This window comes from Acomys minous, assembly GCF_964271855.1.
Source record: "Acomys minous genome assembly, chromosome: 17".
In the NCBI taxonomy this organism is placed as follows: Eukaryota; Metazoa; Chordata; class Mammalia; order Rodentia; family Muridae; genus Acomys; species Acomys minous.
The window spans coordinates 55,311,695-55,335,040 of record NC_140500.1 but is presented as its reverse complement, the minus strand read 5'-3'; the positions used below and the strand labels follow the sequence as shown (position 1 = coordinate 55,335,040).

General features: G+C 49.0%; 1 protein-coding gene across 2 annotated transcripts in view; it reads right to left on the bottom strand.

The window, feature by feature from the left end:
- EEFSEC (eukaryotic elongation factor, selenocysteine-tRNA specific) overlaps positions 1-23,346 on the bottom strand; it is a 195,773-nt gene that overhangs the window by 81,007 nt on the left and 91,420 nt on the right. For both annotated transcript variants that reach the window (XM_084765620.1, XM_084765619.1), the window contains exons 3-4: positions 17,849-17,945; positions 14,687-14,851 (exon numbers count right to left, since the gene is read on the bottom strand). In XM_084765620.1, coding sequence (XP_084621746.1) covers positions 14,687-14,851; positions 17,849-17,945 — 262 coding nt within the window. The remainder of the gene's footprint in view (positions 1-14,686; positions 14,852-17,848; positions 17,946-23,346) is intronic.

Below are 23,346 nucleotides of genomic sequence, written 5' to 3'. Positions count from 1 at the left end.
CTGCTCTGAGCAGTGCGTACGAAGCCAGGTCCACGGTGTGTGTACTGGGGGGAGATGTTTGGAAGAAACCCACTACAAGTCATCCAGCAGAAAGCACCCAGTTGTGTTCCAAAGGGCTGCCGCCTCAAGAAGGAGGCCTCGCCACAAGGCCTGGCAGCCCCATTCTTTTGCCTCTGACCTACATTTGGTCAACCCTGGTCCAACACAGAGTTCACACAGCAGCCTAAGAAGGAGGAAGCCCAGTCACAAGTGAAGGAAGCCTAGGTCTATGGCAGTGAGGGCCGCTATTCAGGCACAGCAGAGACACCTAACCCCTAAACCCCACCAGCCTATCCTAAGATGCTCTCTCCCTACCTCCCGCTTACCATCAGCCCACACTAGCACCTCGGGGTAAGCTACAAGTCTCCAATGGAGAAATGTCCTGGAGCCCATTCTCAAGTCGCTTACATTCAAGGGCTCTGGCTGACTCCCACATATCCTGCGTGTGTGTATGTGCGCGTGCCCTGGCAAGCAGCTCCAGTGCGTGTCAACATGTGGGTCTGCTTTCAATTGTGCTGGAACAATCCTACCTGATAAACAAAAACAGATCCAAAATAACCTTTGGCAAGAAGCATGTTTTTAAAAGAAGGAGAAGGTCCGAGTGAACTGGCAGGAGCAGTGCTTAGGCAAACAAGCATGGTAGAGCCAAGCACCAGCGGCACATCAAACGCTTCCCAGGGCTCCCTACAGATCTTGGCCATGGCCATGGGAGGGAGGCCTGAGCAACCCCATCCTGGCCTTCTCAGACTGGCCACCTGCTTCCCACCACTGGCTCCTAACACTTCATGTGGGCCACAAGGTCAGGTATTGAGTTGGAGCCTGAAGGCTCAAGCTCTGCTCACAGCAAGAGGGAGCAGAGGCTCTTCCAAAAATCCCTTCTTCTAGACATTTCTAGTAAGGTCTTGAGTTCTCAGGCATGTTCAATGGTCTGGGTGTCTCCTGACAGAAAGAGGTTTGGCTGGGAGCCACCAAGACTCAGTGGAACTCAGCACCTTATCACACACCCCTCAGGGCCAGAAGGTCCAAGTTGCTAAGCCATGACCCATGACCCATGACCCATGACCCATCCAGAGCACAATGCCCAGCACAAGCCACAGATACCTGACTGCCCACCTCAGAGCATAATAGCCTGTCCTTGGAACACAGCTTCAGTAAACTGAGTGAGAGATCCAAAGCAAGGGTTCTACAGCACTGACCAGGAGGAGGACTTTGGACTGCCAAGTCCTTCAGGAAGACAGAATTGAACTATTTCAAGCACTGCTCTTCAACATAGGCTTCCACAGCAAAGTTCTCCAGGAACTTCATGTGCCAAGCTAAATCCCTTTCTTTCTGGGGTTTGAGAATTTCCATGAGGCAGGTCTCTGCACACTCACATCTTCATCCGCTGTGACCCCCTGCCCCTCCCCTACATACAGTTCTGGGAATATGCTGCTTGAATTGCTGGATGGAAGTAGGAAGGAAGACCAAGGATGGCTGTGAGGGCTCGCAGGGCACAGAGCTAAGAGCTGCCAAGAATTGCTAGGGCAGCATTCTGCCCAGGAAGCACCTAGCAGCTGGAGAGATCCAGTGTGACAGTGTGACAATGTAACAGTCACTACAGGAGCGACAGAGGCTAAGTGGAAGGCACATGCACACTGAAGCAAAATCTACATGTAAAATATGGGATTTGACTTTTTACGGCCTTGATTTCTCCTTGCCTATTAAGGGGACAGGAAGTGCCTGGTTTTGGTGTCTGAGGAAGAGCAAGCAGGCTTTTGGTAAACAAGAGTGTATCACTGTCACAGCAGAGGCCAGGAGGACTAAAGTGCTGCATCTACAGAGCACTGGTACAGAAGGTGGTAGCCCCTGAAAAAAGGACAGAGCCATCTCTGTATGCACAGGAGGCCACAGGCCATAGGGCGTACACCAAAAAACAGGCCATGTGTGTTTCTCTGAGAAGGGCGCACTGGGAAAGAAGCACAGGCTGGGAGGTGCAAGGAAAAACAGCTGGAAGGGAGTGAGGAGCCATGCTCATCAACAGAGCAGGCTGCCACTTGTAGAGTAGCCCAGCACAGTGGGGCCCAGAGACTGGGCTACCTCATGGTAAGCCTCAGCTGTGCGCAGCGCCAAGTGGGTCAGGCTAGCCTGTAGACAGCACACCAAGGCACTAGGTGGTCATGGCTCCACCAGAACAGGGGGAGGCCTCACCAGAGACCTCCCCAGCAGAGAATGGTTTTCCAGGGCCTGGCTGGGTGAGGGCACAAAAGGGAGGTAATGGAGACATGGGAGAGTAGAACAAAAGTTCCTCTTTTTCTGCCTCTTTATGTTTTTTCTTTCATAAAAGCCCCACGAGAACCAGATGAATGCTGGCTCGTTGTAAAGAGTTAAAAACACCAATTACACAGACTAAAACATGAAAGCTCTTTGAGCTCCCTAAATTCCACTGTCTCTCACTCCCCCGAGATAGCCACTGCTCGCGCACTGTGCTGTCTCCTTCCAGATCTTTTCTGACGTATTTGTAGAAACTTGAGTGCACATGTAAATGGAGCCAAGTCCTATGGTGCTCTGAAACCTGCCTCTGCACCTGGCTGTGCACTTACCCCAGCTATTCAGACTCTTGACTGCAGGCCTTCGGCAAGTCTGACAAGTCTGTCTTCATCTGTCATGTGACTCCAGCGGTGGACTTTGCGCACAGGTTGACTATTGCTTTGAAGACACTGGTACGTGGTCTGTATAGGTTTTGCCTCCACAGTTAGGACCACAGAGACTGATATGGGCTATGTTTGCAGTTTGGGGGAGTGGCAGGTGTGTGTCGTAGGGGAGGAAGCAGGGCAGTATAGGCAGACAATGGTGAACACTGGGCAAATCTGGCTTCCCTTCCTGCAGTGCAGCTAAGAGTCCACACTATTTGTCCCTGCAATACTCTAGGAACAGCCCATGAAGAGGTGGCCAGCGTTTCCCAGGAGGGTAGGTGGTGGGAAAGTACCTGCTGTAGACCTCTGGCTATCTACCATGGTTTTTCCCAAGCCCAGCTAAGCAGACACCCAGAATGCTGGAAGGACTTTGGGCCATCACACGTGGGAGGAGTAGTGCTGCTGGCACCCAGTGGATAGGAGCCACGGGGGCTGCTGAAACTTCTACCTCCTAGGGTTGAGGACAGATGGCTACATGCTAAAGTTTTGGCTCAGCACCTGAAGGGTTAAGCAGTCTTGCTGCCCAGGCTGCTTGCCTGCCTGCCTGCCTGCCTGCCTGCAAGGACTGCATTAAGCCGGCCAGGAGATGGGCCTTGTTGCCTGCCCGCCAGCCTTATGGTTTGCATTAGCAGTGCTCTGCTTGGCAACGTTCCCTCTGGCAGCCTGCCTTCCCTCCCTGCCCCTCCATTCTCCGCCCCAGCTCAAAAGAAAATACCAGGATCCACATATAAAACCAGCACACTCCCCTCCTGTCTCTTACCCTAGTCTTGAATCAAACAAGCTTTTAAACTCCTGACCTTCCGCCCAGGCACCCCGGTTTGTTTCACAGCGGCAGCAGCAGAGGAGGAGGCAGGAGGCTGGGAAGCAGGGGGCTGCCCTCTCTGTTACCTGACCCTAGCAGGCGAGGGTTGCTTCTCTCAGGGGTCCCCAGAAGCACCCCTCACCTTTCAGAACGGGGATAGCTCCTGAGGCAAGAACAAGAAGTGGCCGGGAGCCTGAGATAGCAGAAGCAGCCCTAGTGGGTTCACTATGGCTATGGTTTTTTAAATGTTCCTGATCATCTCATGCTAGAAACCTGAGTGCAAGACTTGGATCCACGGACAGATACAAAGCTATCCCAAACTTCGAGCTGCAAACTCATCTGTTAGCTGCATTCTAGAGCCCACTAAGAGGGCATGGGTGGGGGGATGTCCTCAATCACCTCTATTTGTGGAAACCTAAGTCACAGCCCTGGCTATAAGCTTCACTTACTTCAGACCTTCAGGGATTATTATTAGCATGGGTACTGCTACCCAGCAGTAACCTGGGCTAGAGGTCATCTATAGCATGTCTCTCCCTCACCATTGCTAAGCTCTGACCTCCACTACGCCCTGGTAAGCCCACCTCCTCAATACTTTTAAGGACCCCTGCACTGCTATCCCATGGCCCACAACACCTTGAGCTCCTCTCAGCATGAGGCCCTGGCATTAGCCTGGAGGTCTGCAAGCCTGGCCTCAGCAGCTCAGCCTCCCCTCACAAGTCTTTGCTCTCAGACTTCAAGTGCCTGCTTCACCTCGTAGACATCTGTATATGCAGGTGAGAGGGTGACATCAGTGGTACCAATGCAGCACAGGCCAGGTTGGTCCTCAGCACCTATCCACATTTGACGTCTTCACAAATGCTGTCCTGAACAGCCAACCCAGGAAGAGGCTGTGCTATAGCTATGTGCTGACAGTTCAGGGATCCACAAGGTAGGCCCAGACTCTTGAATGACCCTTGTCCAGAGTCAGCTCATTTAAATATTCTGAAAAGGACCAAAATCCCCAAACTCTGAATGGACAGAATTTAGCTTTGAAAAGAATATGTTACAATGGAGTATCTGACCAAAACTTCAAACGAAAGCAGGCAAGTGTGGCTACTTTAATAAGGCATCTCACTTGTCTGCTCCGTGTGATTATTATAAGTTGAAGCCTGTGAACAATTATAGCAGTGTTTACAGTGCTTTTATTGTCATTTTATTTTTATTTTTAAAGAAAGAATGTAAGTATTTAGTTTAAGTGGTGCATTGATTTTACAAATACTCAGAATACACTCAACTTTCCTTTCAGGAGAAAAAACAAAAACACAGGTCCCAGCTGAGCCTCAGAGTGAAACCAGGGAGGGAAGGGCTGAGCCCGGTCTGTGCTGGTTCCCATAGGATCACAAAGTGATTGGGTCCCTTGAATCATGTAAGACTTCTAGCCTATTCTCTCTACTGCCCACTGCTACCTCAGTAAGTCACTCAGTGCCCTGCACTGAAGAAGTTAACTTCAGACATCAGCTGTGACTTGGCCTGGCTCCTGCACACAGCAGGTGCTCACAATGTGCTGAATGCACACTGTAGGCACTGAATAAAGTCATTCTTTCCTCTCACTGTGCACTACAGCCCTGCAAAGCAAACATAGTTACTGACTTCCTCTCTGCAGACAGGGACTAAGGTTAAGCCATTGGCTGCACTGGCCCCATGCAGGCTCAGGTACCAGGTCAGAGTCGCTCTGGAGCAGAGCTCCCCTAAACTACCTGATGAGACTCTCCTTAGAGCCACGGCTCCTGCGCTCCCTAACGCTGTGACACCTTTGATACAGTTCTTCATGTTGTGGTGACCCCAACCATAAAGTTACTTCTATTGCTACTTCATACCTGTACTTGTACTACTGCTATGAACTGTAATGTAAACATGTTTTCAGATGGTCTTTGACACTGCCCCCATGGGGTTGCAACCCATAGGTTGAGACTCTCTGCCTTAGATGCTCTCACTACTCAACACATCCATTCCTTGACTCTTGCTGACTAGAATTTAGGCAACTGTGATGTGACCCTGAGTTTTTACAAGCGCAGAGCCCTTTACAAGCACATGCAAAAAGTGTGGGCTTAGGGCCTGCTGGGCCTCAAATTTCAATACCAGGAAAGGACAGAAATGACACCCCTGTTGTGGGATTTGCTCTACATAGGGTAGGAGGCCTTCCTGAAGGGCAGGTGGGTCTCATGCTGTGGTCACATGTGACAAAGGGAAACTAGGGGAAAGAAGCAGAGGTGCTCAAAAGCCTGGAGACCACATGGAGCCTCCAGATCAGCTCTCTAAAGCCTACTTCCTGACTCGGCTCCCCTGCAGCCTCCTCCACTGGCCTTCCAGATTGTTCTGCCCTGTCTCTGCTCTTTGGTAGGCATAACCTACCAGGCAGCCCAGCTCTCGAGCTGTTGCTGAGAGAGCCTCGTGTGTGAATCAGCTCCCTTAGGCACCATTCACCTGTGCGCCTGACCAACCACTCCTGATGCTGGGAGGGTACGTGCCCTCCTCCTGGCTCAGCAACAGTGCACACATCTGAGGGGCAAGACTAGGTGCTTCCTACATGAAAGGCTAAGGGACACTCCATCCACTGCAGGTGCCCCATAGCCCACCTCCAGCATGATACATGGCAATGACATCTGGGGAGGGCAGCACTGTCTTCACAGAGGCAACCAGAGGAGTTACTTGGATCATACCAAGCCACATTGCTCACTGCAGCCAGAGCTGCTTCCAATACAGGAAGGTGGCCAGCACAGAGCAGATGCTGCTAGGTGCCACCCACCACTCATGCCTGTACTGGGTGCAGTCCAGCCTAGATGGCTGCTGGCCAACTCAGCATAACTGCACCAAGGCTACTTCCACCTGGTCCCAAACCCTGGCTGCCATTCACTTCCCAACAGAGAACCCATTTTAGGTGCCAAACTGTAGTCCTGCCAGCTCACATTTTCCCTGGTGACACGTCATATGCCATAGCTGAAGGAGAGCATTGTGGCCCCAAGGCTATGGTGCAAAGGTTGTGGTGAGGCCTTATCCACCAGCTCAGAATCCATCATGACCTAGCTTGAGTCAGAGCTTTCCTGGCCACCTTCCCTATCATGAGAAGGAAACAATAGTGAAAAGGACAAGTGCCTTCAGGCCCATCTTGATGCTGTCCTCATCAGGAAGGTAGCCTAGGCTGCAGAGCAATGACTGACCTATGGTCCAACAATGAGATGCATACTTTAGACCTAGACTGTGTTTCGGCAGGGCCCGATGCCCAATTATACTAACACAGCTCTCCATAAATGTCACTTCTGATCAAATCACTATCCTGACCTAGAAACAAAACCTGACTTAGTCCCACTCAAAGCCGGTACAAGACAGGGGACCTTGCCTTGTAGTAGGACACAGAGATGCAACAGTCACTTGCGAGTCTGTGAGGCTGCCCAGGCTGGTCCTCTACCAACAGACAGCTCCCATAAGAGATAGCCACTTGAAGTGACCAGACTGTCCTGCCACCTATCTGCTTAATAGGCACCCACTGGGTGAAGCTCTGCCACCAGCAGGGGAGGGCAGGAGCTGGAGCATCCTGTGGTGTTAACAATGGCAGCACCAACCTAACCTAGGTACCACGGAGGTGCATGTATGGAACCTGCTGACCCACTGCTGTGGTTTCTGTCAACTTGATACAAACCTACACTTGAGAAGAGAGACTCTCAGTTGAGGAATCACCTCCCTCAGACTGGTCTGAAGGCATGTTTGTGGGACATTTTCTTGATTGTTGATTGATGTGGGAGACCTATCCCACTGTTGATGGTGTCACCTCTGTACAGATGAGACTACATTGTATTTTAAAAGTTAGCTGTACAAGCCAGGGGAAGAAAGCCAGGAAGCCGTGTTTCTCCAAGGTTTCTGCTTCAAGCGCCTGCTCTGGCTTCCCTTAATGATGGGTAGTAACTTATAAGCCAAATAAACCCTCTCTCCCTCAAGTTGGTTTTGATCAGTGTTTTATCACAACAATAGAAAAGTAAAAGTAAACTAGAACAGCCATGCAATCCTCACACTCTTGTCTGAGGATGACGACATGTTCTCCCCATTGTACGGCAGACAAGGTGACGTGACCTGCCAGTGTAGGAAGTGCAGGACAGGCAGCATAGCTCTGCAAGCTCTGACCCTCTTATACACTGCCCCTCAGCGAAAGGGTGGTGGGTGGAAAGTGTGAACTCAGACTACAGGAGGGCAGCGGATGGCTAGACCTGCACATGTCTCCAAGTCCACCTAGGCAGAGAGCCATCAGGTATGGTAGTATCTGCTTTGGCAGTTTGGTTTTATCTGTGGTCTCAGACCTAGAAGTCCATAGATATTTAGAGGACTAGCAACAAGCCTGGGACCCAATGGGGCTGTCAAGTCTACACGGCTGGACATAACCATAGCTTGTTCTCTCTCTGCAGCCTGTCTCTCTCTATTACTGTCCTGGTAATACTGCCCTCCCTGCATTCCCCCTTACGCAGGTTCCCTTTCCCCTCTCTTCTCATCACCTTTCCTGCCACTCAACTAAACATCACTTTCAAACACGAGTGCTTCCTTCTACAAACTAACTTCATCTCCATTGTTTGGGATTAGAGATGTGTTCCACCACACCTGGACCTAAGTTTTTCTTTACCTGAAACTTGCTCTACACCAGGCTGGCCTTGCACTCAGATCTGCTTGCCTCTATTTCCTGGATTAAAGGCATGTTTTTATCCCAGCCGGATCACACAGACCTAGAAGGTCTTTGGATGTAATCTCTTGCCAGACAGCCATGTTCTGAATTAAAATTCCTTAATTTTAAGCCTTCAGGATTTCCATAGGAACAAAAAGTGCAAAATGCTGAATGTGACTTCAGATGACAGCAGAGAACCTTCCTCACTGCCACCTGCCTCCTGAGATTAATCTCCTGCCCTTACCTGTCACTGTCCATCCTCAGCCTAGCCCTGCTGAGACCACAGGATATTACAACTTCACCACAAACGTGATTCACATTCTTAAGACAGAAGGCAAGTGACAGGCCAAGGGCTCATGAACCAGTGTGTGTCCTGGATTGTTTGGTACATAAAGCTCAGACCAATACCTTAACTGCAATTCTCTAAGGACCAAACAAAAGGATTATGGGGTAGGGAGACAAGACTTGGGGTTTTATGTGAAGATGATGGCAGACACAGAAATAATAGCAATGACAGAACAGCTGGCCTTTCCTACAAACCCCTCTGCAGGCACAGTGTGCAGATCCTGTCATAGTGGACTAACCAAGGAGGAAACAATGGCTCTACGGTGTGATGTAACTGTCCCATGGAGCAGAGGAAAGACTCAAATACAGTCCATGTGTCCAGAGCCTGACCTACAGGTAGGCAGCCACCTCCCATCCTTCTGGCCAACAGCCACGCCTGTACTTTCTACTGACAGATCCCTGCTCCCTCGGAGGACTCCCCCAAAGCCATGCGGCTTACACTCCTGACAGCTGTAGAGAGGCTCCGCTTCTGTCACTCTGTGTGCTTCTGGCTGAGGAGCAGATGTCCTTGCCTGGAAGGCTTGAGATGTGGCCCCCAAAGCCCAGTCCTGAGATAGGTGGTTCCCAGAAGCCTGCAGGGCTCAGTCTCTCCTCCTAGGCCCCTCTTTCTGCCTCTGTCCTCTTCCTTGTGTCTCTCCACAGCTGGCACTTGTGATACTTATGACCGTCTGTGTCCAATTCCCTCCCTCCTCTTTCCAGTGTCTGAGGAAGGAGAACAGCTGCCTTGCCCAGCTTAGCTTCAAGCCCCAGGACTCCATTTCAACTTTCTCTCTCACTGACACAGAAGGGGAACCCTGGTCCGTCAGAGTGACCCTCTGGGATAGAGTAGCATTAGGGATTAACCATAGGAGCATGACATCTCAGGTTTGAGGGGAAAGTTGGAAGATGGATACATGACAGAGAGCAGGCCTTACACCACAGAGCTGCAGAGGGTCTCCCATATCATGAGACTGACCCAGTTTCTACCTCACTTGAGGCTACTGCACTGAGAGCAGCAGGTGATCGTGAGAGGCTCTGGGTATGACACCAAGGCTGAAGTGGCAGTCTCAGGGAAGCTTACAATCAGCCATGCTGTACTGCAGGCTTTACCCTGAGGGCCATGGGTCTAGACAGTGGTCAGAGACAGCTGGCTGAGTAAAGTCTTTCTGTCAATGCTGGGTGGAGTGAAAAAGTGGAGCAGGAGGCAGGGTGAGGTAAAGGAGTGGAGACAGTGGCCTCAGTGGGTCTGAGGAGCCTAACCCTGGGCATAGTCAGGGCTGTGTGACCACCACAAAAGGGCTGATCTGTTCAAAGGGCAGCCCCACAGGTCCTCCCTGACTGTTCCAGTTTCTACCACTGCCTTTCTCCTGCTCTGCTGCTCCACCAGCACCAGCGAGGGTCTCCAAGCTCATGTATCTGGCAGCCACAGGCACATGAGGACCTGGAGAACAGACTCCACCAACCTTCACTGACAAGGCCAACCCATGAAAGCATCAAATTCACAGGAATGAAGCCTGCCTTCTAGCATGGCTCTTCATAAGCAGAAAGCAGTTAGCAATGAAGCCAGGATATAACTTCTAGATGAAAATCAGAGAAGAAAAAAAGAGCTGCTTCCTGGACCAGGGCCAGGGGAAGGCAACACATGATGACAGCTGCTCCTCCCAGGGTACATCTCTACCTTTGCTTACTGATGAAGCATCAGGACACTGCCTCAAAGAGAAGACACAGCCCAGGAGACATTAACAGAGCCTCCAAGGAAACCCACTGTCCAATTCCAATCAAATGCCAACTGAAAACCAACTCAATTGTTTGCTCTAGGGACTTTTTCTCCTCTTAGCCATATATTTTATAGAACCCTCCCTAGGTCTAGTCCTGAGGGCAGATAGACAGACAGCTAGGAGGTCAGCATCAATGGAGACAAAGGCTCAGAGACAAATGCTGCCATAGCATGCCGAGTACCAGGTGGAGTGCTCACAGGCCCGTGTCAGGGGAGTAGCTCTCTAAGAAGAAAAGACCTGCAGAGTTTTGAGATTTCAAAGAACCTCAGGGTAAACCAGGAAAGGTAGATGGAAGCAGGTTTGGTGGTACAAGCCTTTAATCTCAGAGCTTAAGAGGCAGAGGTAGGCAGATTTCTGAGTCCAAGAATAATAGCATGGTATACATAGTGAGTTCCAGGTCATAAGGCTACATAGTGAACCCGTCCCCCAATTTTTTTTAATTTAAAAAAGTAATAGTAGAAGGAAGTAGAAGTCTGTGGAGGTGAGGAAAATGGTTCTTCCCAGATGTTATAATCTTGACCACCTTGTGACCACTTTCCAAGAGCCAAGGCAAAGTTAGAAGCAGCAATACCCTCTGGTATTGAAGGTTTTCCTGTTCCTCTCTGGGGCTACACAAGTCTGAACATGACATCCTGAAGGAATATGCTATCAGATTCTGACTCTCTACACGTTTCATAAACTGAATAAGTGTGTCTAAGTGTGCCACTAATGTGTCTCGCCATTACTCCAGCATTGGCTGGTCTCAGCTGGCCACAGCTGTCTTCAAAGCACCTCTCTTTTCTGTAAGTCCTTCAGCAGACCAGTATCTTTACAGCCAGGCCACACCATGTTTACCTCTCTGAACCCACAACAAGAGTTCAACATGTGACACCAAAAAAACAAAGATGTCAACTCAGACACTGCCACTCCTGGTGCAGAAGCCTTGCCAAGCACTGCCCCACTCCTCCCACATCCCCTACCCCTTAGCCCAGAGTAACTTGCCTGGGCCCAAAGAACTGGAAAATGCCAGTGTGGGTTTTCTGAAGACCTAGCATGCTCTTTACCACATCTGTGGCTTTGACAGTTTCTGGTATTACAACCTAGTAGCCAATCACTACCAGGACTATGACTCACCTACAATCCCCAGATCAAATCTCACCAGAGGGATACCCCAACCTGTCTTGACCAAGATAGCCACAAATCTGTGACTCTCACTGTTTGCTATTTAAACCTCCCTGGGATCTAAATGAAATTCCCCCATCCCTCATCATTTACTCCGTGTTTCCCAACATTTCCTCACTCAGCTAATCAGCCCCAGCTGGGAATGGACATGGCCGCAGAAACAGGCCAAGGTATGGCCGGGGGAATGCACTGTTTATTTGGAATGGCTGTGTCCTGCCTCCAAGGGAGTTCACGCGGTCAGACGTGTCTGCATCTATTAGTGAAATCTGATAAGGATGGCACTGTGCTTTGGAAGAAGGTCACTGTTTATGATGCCTTCATGCTTGACAGGCACTGGCCACCAATCATAGCCAGTGGAGGGGTGATAGGTCAAGAGACTGGGACTCAGGCTCTGAGGTGAGCTTCTGTATGCACTTGCAGCCTATGAGGGCCTCTATGGAGAATCCCAGCATGCCCACTAAGTTTCTGGGCATGCGTCAGATCTTACCTAAGGATAGGACATCACCAGCCCCATCCCAGACCCACTTGGCTCTGTGCTCAGAGTTGTTGTAGATAAATACAGACACACACACACACACACACACACACACACACACACACACACACATTTTTAAAGGATAGCATGCATCTGTAGGCAAGAAAAACTATCATTTTCTGAGTGTAGTATCCCAGCCCAAGAGCTTTCTTTTCCTTCCCGTTTTGTCAGTTCTGTGCTCCTTCCTGTCCAGGGATGCTCCTAGTACAACAGTCTCTGACATGTAGCGTATGGCATGTGCACTACAGGGACCTGTGCCGTTAGACAAGAGGGGTTCCACACATCCTTCCTCAACAAGTCTACCTCCATCCCAGCTCCTGAGATGCCTGACTGGGTCCACCAGACACACCCTAATGCTTCAACAAAAGGATATCCCCACAGGGTTGTGCTTTCCCAATAGTCATGTCCCAATCTCAGCAGCCTTGGCAGTCTAGACAGTCTGAGAAACTATGGAAGAACCGTACCATAACAGGTCTTCCTTGACTTGTTCTTTTCTCCTCATACCCCACTTTAAGCTGAAAAGAGAAGGCTGAATCTTCCATACCATGCTTGAAAATCTTGGCTGACTATCCAAATACATTACTTACAAGTTGCGCTTTTTCTGGGAATACAGGCATACCACAGCAAGAGAGGAGCGCCAAACAGTTGCCCACATGCCTGAGGCTATAGGTTAGGATGTGATGGGCAAGTTCCGCCTTTATAAGGGTAAAAAGGGTGTCCAGGGATCTCAGAGCATGCCTTCACTCAAGTGTCTGTCTGCCTACACAGGATAAGGATGTTGGCCTTATCTTCCCTCCAAGCCCTTGCTCTCAGCCCAGCAGCTACTGACCCTGCTATCAAAAGCTTCCTCTACTTCCTCAAATGCCCCATGGATCCCCAGATCAAAGCCCACCACCGAGAGCCCCCCGTCACACCTCTTTCCTATCTCAGCTCCTCTCTTAAGCTGCCAATGTGTCTGCTCAGGGTAGAAGGAGATAGTCAAGCTGGCCCCATAGGTCTGCCTTGCTGCACACAGGGGCTGTTCAGAAATTCAGCATCCATTTACTTTCTGTTCCAACAAAGAGTTAGCACATAGTCACAACTCTAGTTTTGTTTTTGTTAAATATGCTTTAGTTTATTTTCATAACTTTATGCTTTATTTTGCACAATCTGTACTTTTAACCCCTTGCTTTGACTCATGTGATCTTCAGAGGAAGAGAAGGGAATTTTATCTGCAATTATCCTCAGGGAAGGACAGGGCCTTGCTGCCCTGTTCTGAATGCACCATCCATGGAGTCCTCTGATTTATAAGAACTCAGGCTTCTTCTTCTTCTTTCTTTCCCCCTTCCCCCTTTCTCCTTTTCCCCCTTCCTCCTTGGGTCTCTCTCTCTCTCTCTGCTTAGGGAATTCTTCCCTCTGCCATCGACCCTCCATGTAGGATACAATACTATTCATCCCTGACCCCCCCAAAATGCTTCTTCCCTGTGCTCAACCACACTGTTCTAAACTTGAGGTGGCACAAGGTACAGGAATAGGATCGCCCTTTCTTGCTCAGGACAGGGGCTAAATTTTGGCCTGCCTTCTCAGTAACACGCTCACTTCGTGTGTCGGCGTGGCTGAAGCATGGTGCCTAGACACTGGCTGACTGCCCTGCAAGGTCCTATGCTAGCCAAGTATTCTATCAGTGAGGTCTAGTCAGGTTCCCTTCCCCACCTTTTCTTCCAGACACGGGATCATATTAAGTTCTCTGGTCTTGGCTTCTTCTTTTCTTTTCTTTTTATTTTAGCTGGAGTTACAGACCATTGTGAGCTGCCATGTGGGTGCTGGGAATTGAACCCCGGTCCTCTGGAAGAACTGCCAGTGCTCTTAACCTCTAAGCCATCTCTCCAGGCCCTGCCCTTGGCTCCTTTAGTAGCTGGATTATACGAGGGTGCCACTAGGCCCAAGTAAGTAACACCTTCTTAATAAAGCCACTAGCAAGATCATCTAGGCCATGGTACCTGGAGGAGATGGGAAGACCCTAAGCTTCCTCTCTCAAAGGGGTATCAAAGGGCTTGCAGGGCACCTTCTGCAGGCACTGAGAATACAGCGTGATCTGTACTTCTAGCAGGGCGAACGACTGTACACCAAAGCTATGTGTGATTTAAGATTCTCTCAGCTAAAGACAAGGTGCCCAGAGCTCTACAGCCAGGTTTGGTGGCTTGCACATATGCATATGCATGCACACACACATACTTCACATGTGATCTCAGCACGGAGGAGGCCAAGGAAGGAGAATCACAAATTCAAGGCTAGCCTGGGGTACCTACAAAGTATATAGAGAGAGTTCCACACATACTTGTTGCCGACATCCAGAAAGCCTGAACTCTCACCATGCACCCTAGTTTCTTGGTCATGTGCTCTCAAGCTCACCTTGCCCCTGAAGACTCAGGTTCTCTTAGGCAGCTCTTCTGTGGGCCGCCACTAGCCCGCACTATGTAGTCACTGTTGGGAGACTAGAGAGAACGGTAGTTCTAGAATCTAAGAAGGAACAGTACAAAGGCAAAGGGTTGAAAGCAGATAGTGGGCTACTTCACCCCTCAGGGAGAAGAGAAGACTTGGGAAAGGTCCAGTAGACTCTGCTGCCATGAAGACCAAGGGCCTGTCCTCTCTCCTGCTGTTACCGGGGGTCAGGGTGGAGGGCAGACAAGGGAGAGTCAGGGCAGGACTGACCTTGAGAGCAGGGATCTCCACACTGTCCCCAAGGCTGATAGTGCCTGAGAGGATGGTCCCAGTCATCACAGTGCCCTGACCCTTGATGGAGAAGCAGTGGTCCACAGACATAAGGAACGGTCCTGAGGGGTCTCTCGTTGGGATGGATATCTGGGACATCAGGAGCTGGAAAAGAAATGTTGCTATAAACACCTATAGGTGTAGGGGCTATGTCACTAGCATCCTCTAGGGCCAGCTGGCAAGCTGGCCCAGATCAGAGGACCAATGCTACAACTTAACACAGTGAGAAGAAACAGGGACTTGGAGAGACCTCCATACTGCAGTGGAAGCAGCTACTACGAGACGTCTGATCTATGGTCCTCATGCACAGTCCCTGCCTGAGCTGCAAGCTCCAAGATTCTTCATCTGGTTTCCAGGTGCCATACAGACCTTGTCTGCCATACCACACTCCAGTGCTAAGCACTCGTAGCAGGAAGACCTCTGCAGAGGTCTCTCCTGTATGGCTGAGTCTCCTCACCTATAACTGTAGTCCACCCCTACTATTTTTTTATTATTATTTCTTTTTTTTCACCCCTACTGTTAACATCTGTCTGTCTATCTCCACTCTACAAGATTATAGAGGACTTCAGAGATCTCCAGTAGCTGACACATGCTCGGGGGAAAGGCATAGAATGAAGAACAAATGGAGGAAACACTTGAGGTGAGAGAGTAGGAGGCCATCTTCCAGGGGCAGCAGCTTACGCCTGGGGTTCAAAGCCAAGGGTTGCACATGTGGAGCCTTTCTGCCCTCTACCATGCAGGCACCAACAAATGGAAACCAAAGTTGGCTCCTCCCTGAGGCTCCCACGGACTGGGTGTCCACTTTTCCTTCATGGCTGACTTTCCATATGCAAAAGTGACAACTGGCCAGCAGTCCTCAGGTCACTTATGAGTGCAAGATGCTGTCAGGGCTAGTCACTGTTTTCAAAAAAAAGCACAGAGGCCACACTGCTCTTTGTATTTTCTACTTTCTAAGAAAGAGCAGTAATAATGTGTAAGTATTCAGGTCAGAAGTAAATGTGCTCAAAGCATTGTCTTGTGATAACAATTCCTTTGCAATAATAATGGAGAGACTCTAAACAGACTTGGTCTGAGATTCACACAGAGGCTCACTCCTTAGAGGAACATACAAACATCTTTCATAGTCACATTTTTCTAGATTTTGCTTGAATTGTCCCAGGGTCCCAGATTTGTGTTCTCTGGAACTGATGAAGTAACGAGAGCCTCTCCCAGAAACACAAGCATGGTTCATACATGGCAGTCACATGTGAATTTAGCTCTGGGGTGGGGGAGGGCATATGGGTGCAGGTGATCCCAACAAACTCTGGCCACAGTTTGCGACTAAGATAAGCAGGTTCCTGCTGAGATAAGCAGGTAAGTGATTTCTGTTCTTTCTTCTGTTCCTACTCACATACAGTACGAAGTCCAGGCATTGTGTTACTGGAGGATAGAAAGTTCCAGGCCAGCTTGAGCTACTTAATGAGCTCCTGACCCACCAGAAAGGGGCAGCAGTAGCAGAACTGTCCATACCAGTGGGGGTGGGTGGGGTGATAGCGGGGAGACTGAGCCCTGCGGAAGAGGCCTCTCAAGAGGAAGTATCTTCTCCAGGAGAAGTTGACATTCCACATGTGCCTGTCATGGGTGCTTGATGTGTGGGAAGAGGGCACGTAGCAAATGAAGCCATGTGACATCTGGGGCCAGGTGAGAAATCTTGAGATCAGGTATCTCAGGAGGGATGTGCCCATACACTTGCCATGAAGTGACTGTGGCAGGTCATTTCACTTGTAGCTTTGAAAATGTTACAGATCCAGTATATAAAGAATGTTGGGGTTGGGGATTTAGCTTAGTGGTAGAGCACTTGCCTAGCAAGCGCAAGGCCCTGGGTTCAGTCCTCAGCTCTGGAAAAAAAAAAAAGAGAGAGAGAGAGAGACAAGAATGTTAAGTGTGGAGCTGGTGAGACCAATCAAGTCACTGCTATGGTAAACACATCACCCCTAGTAACTCACAGTGCCTCTGTGATGCTGCGATTACCTTCCCTGCACTGCAACTCTGTTCCCTACATGAAATGGGTTGTCTGACACAAGCAATTCTTCTCTTGTTTCAGACAGAGTCTCACTAAGCATGGTGACCTCAAACTATCCATCTCCCAGCCTTAGCTGCTAAGGATGTATACAACCATGCCTATGAACCACTTGAGCCAAGTCATAGAGCAGTAGTGGACCAACCCTAGCACACAGTCCAGCACAGAGCTCCTGTACCCAGGCTAGTGACTGAGCTCAGTGACATAAATGTATTTCCTCCTCACTGCCTTCTTCCTCCACATACCTGTCCTTACTACCTTGAACACACCCCTGTCTGCTGGCTGCCCTGGATGTTGCTGTCCTCTGCCAGGCAAGGGGAAGGACAAGGACAGTGGTCAAATCAGTGTTCACCAGGACCACCAGGGTGATGCCTGGATGGAAGTCCCATCTCTGGCAAGCTGGTGAGCACTATCACTGTGCTCTGTGTTTCTGCTATGCTCTCAGCACTCTCTGCTCAGAGAGAAGGAAAGGACGCTGGCCGCCTGGATGCCTGGGCTCCCTGTTTCTGTGCTCTGCCACCGAGCATGGAGGAACAGCCTGAGCCTCAAGCCCATAGTTCTGTAGAATGAAATGTCTATTCCTGCAGTGGAGGCTGGCAGCATGGAGGCTGTGTGCTCCAGCTGCTAGGCTCCAGGTGGAGGCAGACTGGAGGCCCCAGCAGTCTGAAGGGCAGGAATGTACCTCATGATTAGATATGCTGTACAAGACTCAGTACCACTGAGGGTGAGGAGAGAGGGGGAGAATGTCAGGCTTGGAGGACTGGTAACCTTGGTCGGCACTTCTTTGTCTGAATAGAAATGGGTGAAAGAAGAGAGGGAGCAGGATACATGGTGGGTGGGAAGAACTCAGCAGTCCCAGTGCCCAGGAGCCATATGGACATCGGTTTTGGAGTTCCTAAGGCAAGCGAGGCAGGCGAGGCAGGAGGCCCTTGGAGACCTCTTGCTAGGATTGCCTCTCCCTCCATCTCAGGCAGAGGGGAACATGGAGTGATACCCGAGCAGGGCTGGGGCAGAGGGCAGACTGGGTTTCAAGCTGACAGTACCTCAATGAGTTCTGAGATGCCCTGTGGAGCTTCTGTTTCAGGGGCCTCTGGTCCCCCAGGCTTGGCTGCCACGGGAATAATCGGCGCACCCCGGAATCTGAAATGGAACAACAAGGATCGTGACAGTCACAGAGGCTGTCAGCACAACCCGGCACAGACCTACAGAGCCACTGGCACATCACTGAGCACGCCATGTGCCTCTTCTTCACCCTTCAGGTGAGCGTGGGAAGGCGGCAACACTGCTCTGGATTGACAGGTGAAACAGGCCCTACAGAGAAAGGCTGTACCTATGGACATCAGAATCTAAGGGGTTCACCTAGGAGTTCAACCCCTCTTGAGCCTCTCCAGGAAGCAGGCTGAACTTAGAATACAAGAGGCTCTTAAACAGATCCCACAATCTGGCTCTCTGAAATTCAGGACTACTGGGGACCCCTAAAGCTGCATCTAGAAAGCCCTTCCTCTCTGAGGAGAATTTCTTACTGAAGCTGTTTTAATGAAAACAAAACTAGTAGTAGCATTGTTGGGGAAGGAGGAAAGAGAAGTTCATAATCCCCTCACTATGCTGTATTCTCTTCTGAACACAGCTTTTACATGCTTTACATCTGGCTTAGTTATGTTCTACTGCTGTAATAAGACACCCTGACAACTTATAGGAGAAAGAGTTTAATTTGAGCTTACAGTTTCAGAGGGTTAGAGTCCACGATGACAGAGCAAAGGCATGAGAGCAGGAACATCTGAGGGCTCACAGCTTGACGCATAAGCATGGAGCAGAGAGAGAAGGAGACTGGGAAGGATATGAGTCTTTTGAAAGCTCAGAGCCTGTCCCAGTGACACACTTCCTCCAGCAAGGCCACACTTGCTAATCCTTCCAAAAGAGTTCCACCACTGGAGAACAAGTACTCAAACAAATGAGCCTGTGACGGCCATTCTCATTCAAATCACCACAGACGCCATTTCCATGTTTTCAATATTTTACATAAAAATTTCATATGCTGCTGTGTGGGTGCCACCTCACACCCTGTTGTCTTATTTGCCTCCATAACGTGAAGAATTTTACACTGAACAATGACAACATCAAGAGAAATGATGGTTTAAGCATGAATGCTTTTGTCTACACCCTGGCTCACCACCATGGCTCTGTCATGCTGTGGAGGAGGACATGAAGACTGGAGAAGTAGATTGCCTCACTCTGTGACACTAGCTGTGACCCACAGAGCCAGCTTCAAACCCAGACCTTCGAGTGTGGAACTTGCTTTCTATCCCTCCTTTACAGATGCCCTCCTGGTTTCCTCTTCATCACTGTTGGTGGCATAGTAGTATGGAATCCAGAATTTACATGTTTGCCATAGAAGCTCCTCATTTATAAGTGTTCACTGCGAAAGGCATACTGGCAAAGGACAGCCGTTGGCTTTGGAGGAACGCATAGGCTATGAACCTCAGGCTGACTACACCTTGAAAGATCAACAGCCATGGTGAGCAAGTACATGTGAAAGGTCTCTTCATGGATGCAACAAGAGCATGAACAGAAACGTCCAACTTTCTCAGAATTCTTGAACAAGAGAACAAGAGAAGTGAAAAACGGCTGGGACTCTGAGAACAAGTTAAAAATAGATATTTCTAGCCTGTTTATTCCATCTACCAACTCTGTAGTGCCCTTGAAAACCACAACCATACTGAAAATCAGCATCTGCTGGACCCTGGAGTGGGCAGAATGGGTTTGAGTTCTATCACAGCACTTGGCCCAGAGAAAGATCACAATTTTCCTATCTGGTAGTCTCTTAGAAGACCCCATTAGAAAGGTGGTGTGCATCTGGCCTGTTTGGGGACTTTTAAATAGGAGAGAAAGAGTCCTAGAGACCCTGAAGACAAAGAGGCAGAGATGGGCTATGACACTTCCACAGTTGATTGAAGGGACTCTGACCTGCTGAGATCAATTTCATGGGCTGCCACCCTTCTGACAACCAGGTGCCCACTTCCCAGAGACTGCCATGACAATAAAGGTTCAGAACAAAGCAGAACCATGCAAGAATAAATCCCTAACATAGTGGGATGCATCTGACATCTGGCAGTGATGGACTGGATGCCTTGAGATGGAGACTGGGGCTTCATGGCTGTCTAAGAAGACACTGGCATGCAGCTGAAAGCAAGCTCAAGGCATCAGTAACAAATGTAAGAGGCCAAAGGAGGGTTCCCCACTCTCTACTCCCACTCCCCTTACAACCCTGTGGGAGGAGAGGAGATGGATCTAATTGAAAACATGCTCAAGATTTAGGAGGCTTTTTCTTTCCCCTTGCAGGTCTGTCAGCTCCCTCATGACATCCCAATTGTCACCAACTTTGCATGTACACACATTCAGCTCAGCCAATCAGGCCCTAGCTGGAACTATATATATATCCGAGCCAATAAGTTCTGGAGAAAGAGACTCATCAGATTATCAGAGGAGGAAGAGAACGAGACTTCAGAGCCCAGTTGCTGGCTCTGGCCAGTAGGCCAGCTCCCAGATGCTCTGTGTTCTTTGGAGAGAGAAGACTGCCTTGAAGCCTTGCCAGAGACAGATGCTGTTGAGCCTCACTGCACGAAGGCTTCTGTTCCAGGCAGGGAGACTCATTCCTGACTCAGCCTGCCAGACTCTGTGGTCCAGCTGCAGACATCTGCTCCTACAGCTGTCTAAGACTCCAACCTCTAAGATTCGCTATTCTACAGCCCAGTGACTCCAGTCTTTCAGATATGCCAGAGACCAGAGACATATCCCTGCTGCTGCTGCGGCTCCTGCTGTCAGTGATCTGCTTTCTACACACCTGCTCTGAAGGAGCTTCTCTTGATTGGCATCTGAAACCCTCAGCGAGTTCTGGCACTGTACCCCTACTGATTTCTTCAGGCTGCACCGCAAAGCCTGCTGGGGGCACAGAGCTATGATACCCACAGCCTCTTGGTGGCCATCCTGCTGCTGCTGAGGGCCCTGAAGTTTCTATTTCTTATGTAAATTTTTACTTTTCTGTTTTAGGTGTTACCCCTGTGTAGAAAATGAAGTTCTCCCAATTTCCCTTTGCTGTCTGCCCACTCCATTCTTACAATGAGGGTAGATAGAAACCCAGGATAGGAAATTGACCAGCTCATTTTCTCATTGCAAAAGCCCTTTCCCTGAGGGCATCTATTAAAAATAAAGGGAAGCAGTCAATAGCACAATGAAGTGAAAAGTAATAGTTCAGACAAACAATAAAATTATTAAAAATCGTAGCAGAAAAAAATTAAGGAATCAGATGATCATGCTTGGAAAACCTCTGACATCCTGAGAATTGAGGTCCCCTCAGGCACAGCGCTTGCATGCTCTGGAGAGACCCTAGAAGAACTTGGACCTTCATCTCTGACTTGGAGATTCTGTGCAAACAGAAAGGTAAAGCTAGGGTGTAGTTGTTAACTGCTTGCTGGAACACTGACAGCTGGCCCAACATGGATATTAAAAGCCCCTAGTCAAGGAGTATCCTATATGCAGGCAGCAAGGGAAACCTCTATCTATCATTAGTGATCACTAAGCTAACTGAGTGGAGACCTCAGGATCCTCATGAAAAAGAATATAGACTTTACACAATCTGCTCAGAAAAGTCATCAACTATAACAATGCATAGTGAAGGTGTATGTGACTTCCAAAAACTACTCCATTGTATCATACTAAATGTCTAGGTTTCATAAAAAATTAATTATATAACCAGGCATGGTGGTGCCAGTCTTTAATCCCAGCACTCAGAAGGCAGAAGCAGGAGGAGCTCTGTGAGTTTGAGACCAGCCTGGTCTAGAGAGTGATTTCCAGGGTAGCCAGGGCTACACAAAGAAACTCTGTCTCAAAAAATGAAAACAAAACAAATTTATTATATAAGAACATAATTCAGGGTTTTTTTGGGGTCATGTGTGTTTTTTGCTATGACATAATAACTGAGCCAAATAGCTTAGCTATTTACTCTGTTTTGGGGTTTCAGAGTCTATTACATAGGGGAGGGGCATGGTGGCGCAGAAGCACTCGCCTCATGACAGCCAGGAACACACAGAGAGAATGCCCATGCTTTCTTCTCCTTTTATTCCATCAAGGCCCCTCACCTACAGTTTGGTGCTGCCAACATTCAGGGGGTCTCACCCCTTAGTTCATCCTCTCTAAAAACACCATCACAGACATACCCAGAATGTTCTATGTTAGCCTCCTACACACTCATCAATCCATCAAGCTGACAACTAACATTACCCAGCACAACTGCAAAGAAGCAAGAGTCCACAGGTAAGAGAAAGGATTAATAGAAAGTAGCCCTAGGAAGCCCTCGCAGACTTTATATCAGTTTTTTTTTCCAGTGTGCTCAAATAAAAAAACCAAGTCTAAACAACTACAGGGTAAGATGACAATCTTCCACCAAATGAGAAAGAGAAAACGAAACAGTTGGTGCAGATCTCTGTAGGTCTGAGGCCAGCCGAGTCTATAGAGGGAGGGAGCTTCCGGATGGCTAGGGCTACATAGAGGACCATGTCTCAACACACACAGACCCACAGAGATGGACACAAACACAGATACAAGACAGGCACACACCCTAGTAGACATACTGTGGCAATTTCTTTCAAATCAAAACAGTTATTCTTCTGTGAAGCTTATTAAGACTTGGGAAGTTCTAAAATTAGATAGATTCCTTAAGATTTAGGAAGGAAACAATGGGAAGTGTCAGAAAGTCCCTGAAGTCAAATGCACAGGGCCCTTCCTTCCCTTAAGTAAGCTTTAAGCTTGCTGAGGAGAGCGGTCCCAAGCTGTGGAGCTGCCTGCAAGTCACATAGAATGCCCCAAGCTCCTAGCTGTCACCAAGTGTCACTCATGGGGGCACAGGCATTCAGTGATACAGCCTCCTTAAAGTTGTCTGTGCTCTTGTAGTTATGTAGGCCTAATAAATCCAGCAACTTACTAAGGTGAACTTTGGTGGTATCCTTAACTTTGGTCTGTTATCAATTCCCTGTCTGGGGTGAGTAGGTGTTTGTTTACATCACCCTAAAAGTCAACGCAAAAGTTAGAAAATAAGGGGAAAAAATTCTAGAGTTGAGAAGTACAAGAACTGAAATGAAACTCTACCTGAGGAGGTCAGCAGTGCATCTGAGCATGCAGAGGAAGGAGTCCATAGCCAAGATAGTTCTACCTGAGGAAAAGGAAGGCAGAACGCTGCAGAGGCACAGCTGCACCCCAGGCAGAGCAGCTGAAGTACAATGGTAGTTTGTAAAGCAAGGAGAATGAAATGGGAGCATCATGGATGGCAAAATAATGGTCTATACCTTCCCAAATCTGATGAAAAATATTAACCTGCACATTTAAGAAGCTGAACAAACTCCAGCCATTAACTCAAAATCTACAAGTAGACAAGTGACAGCCATGGTTAGTGATGAGGGCATTCCTACAGTTTGGAAGGGAATGATCTCACATGTGTGTAAGAGCAACAGTGGGTGGACCTAGTCTCAGATATGGATGTCATATTTAA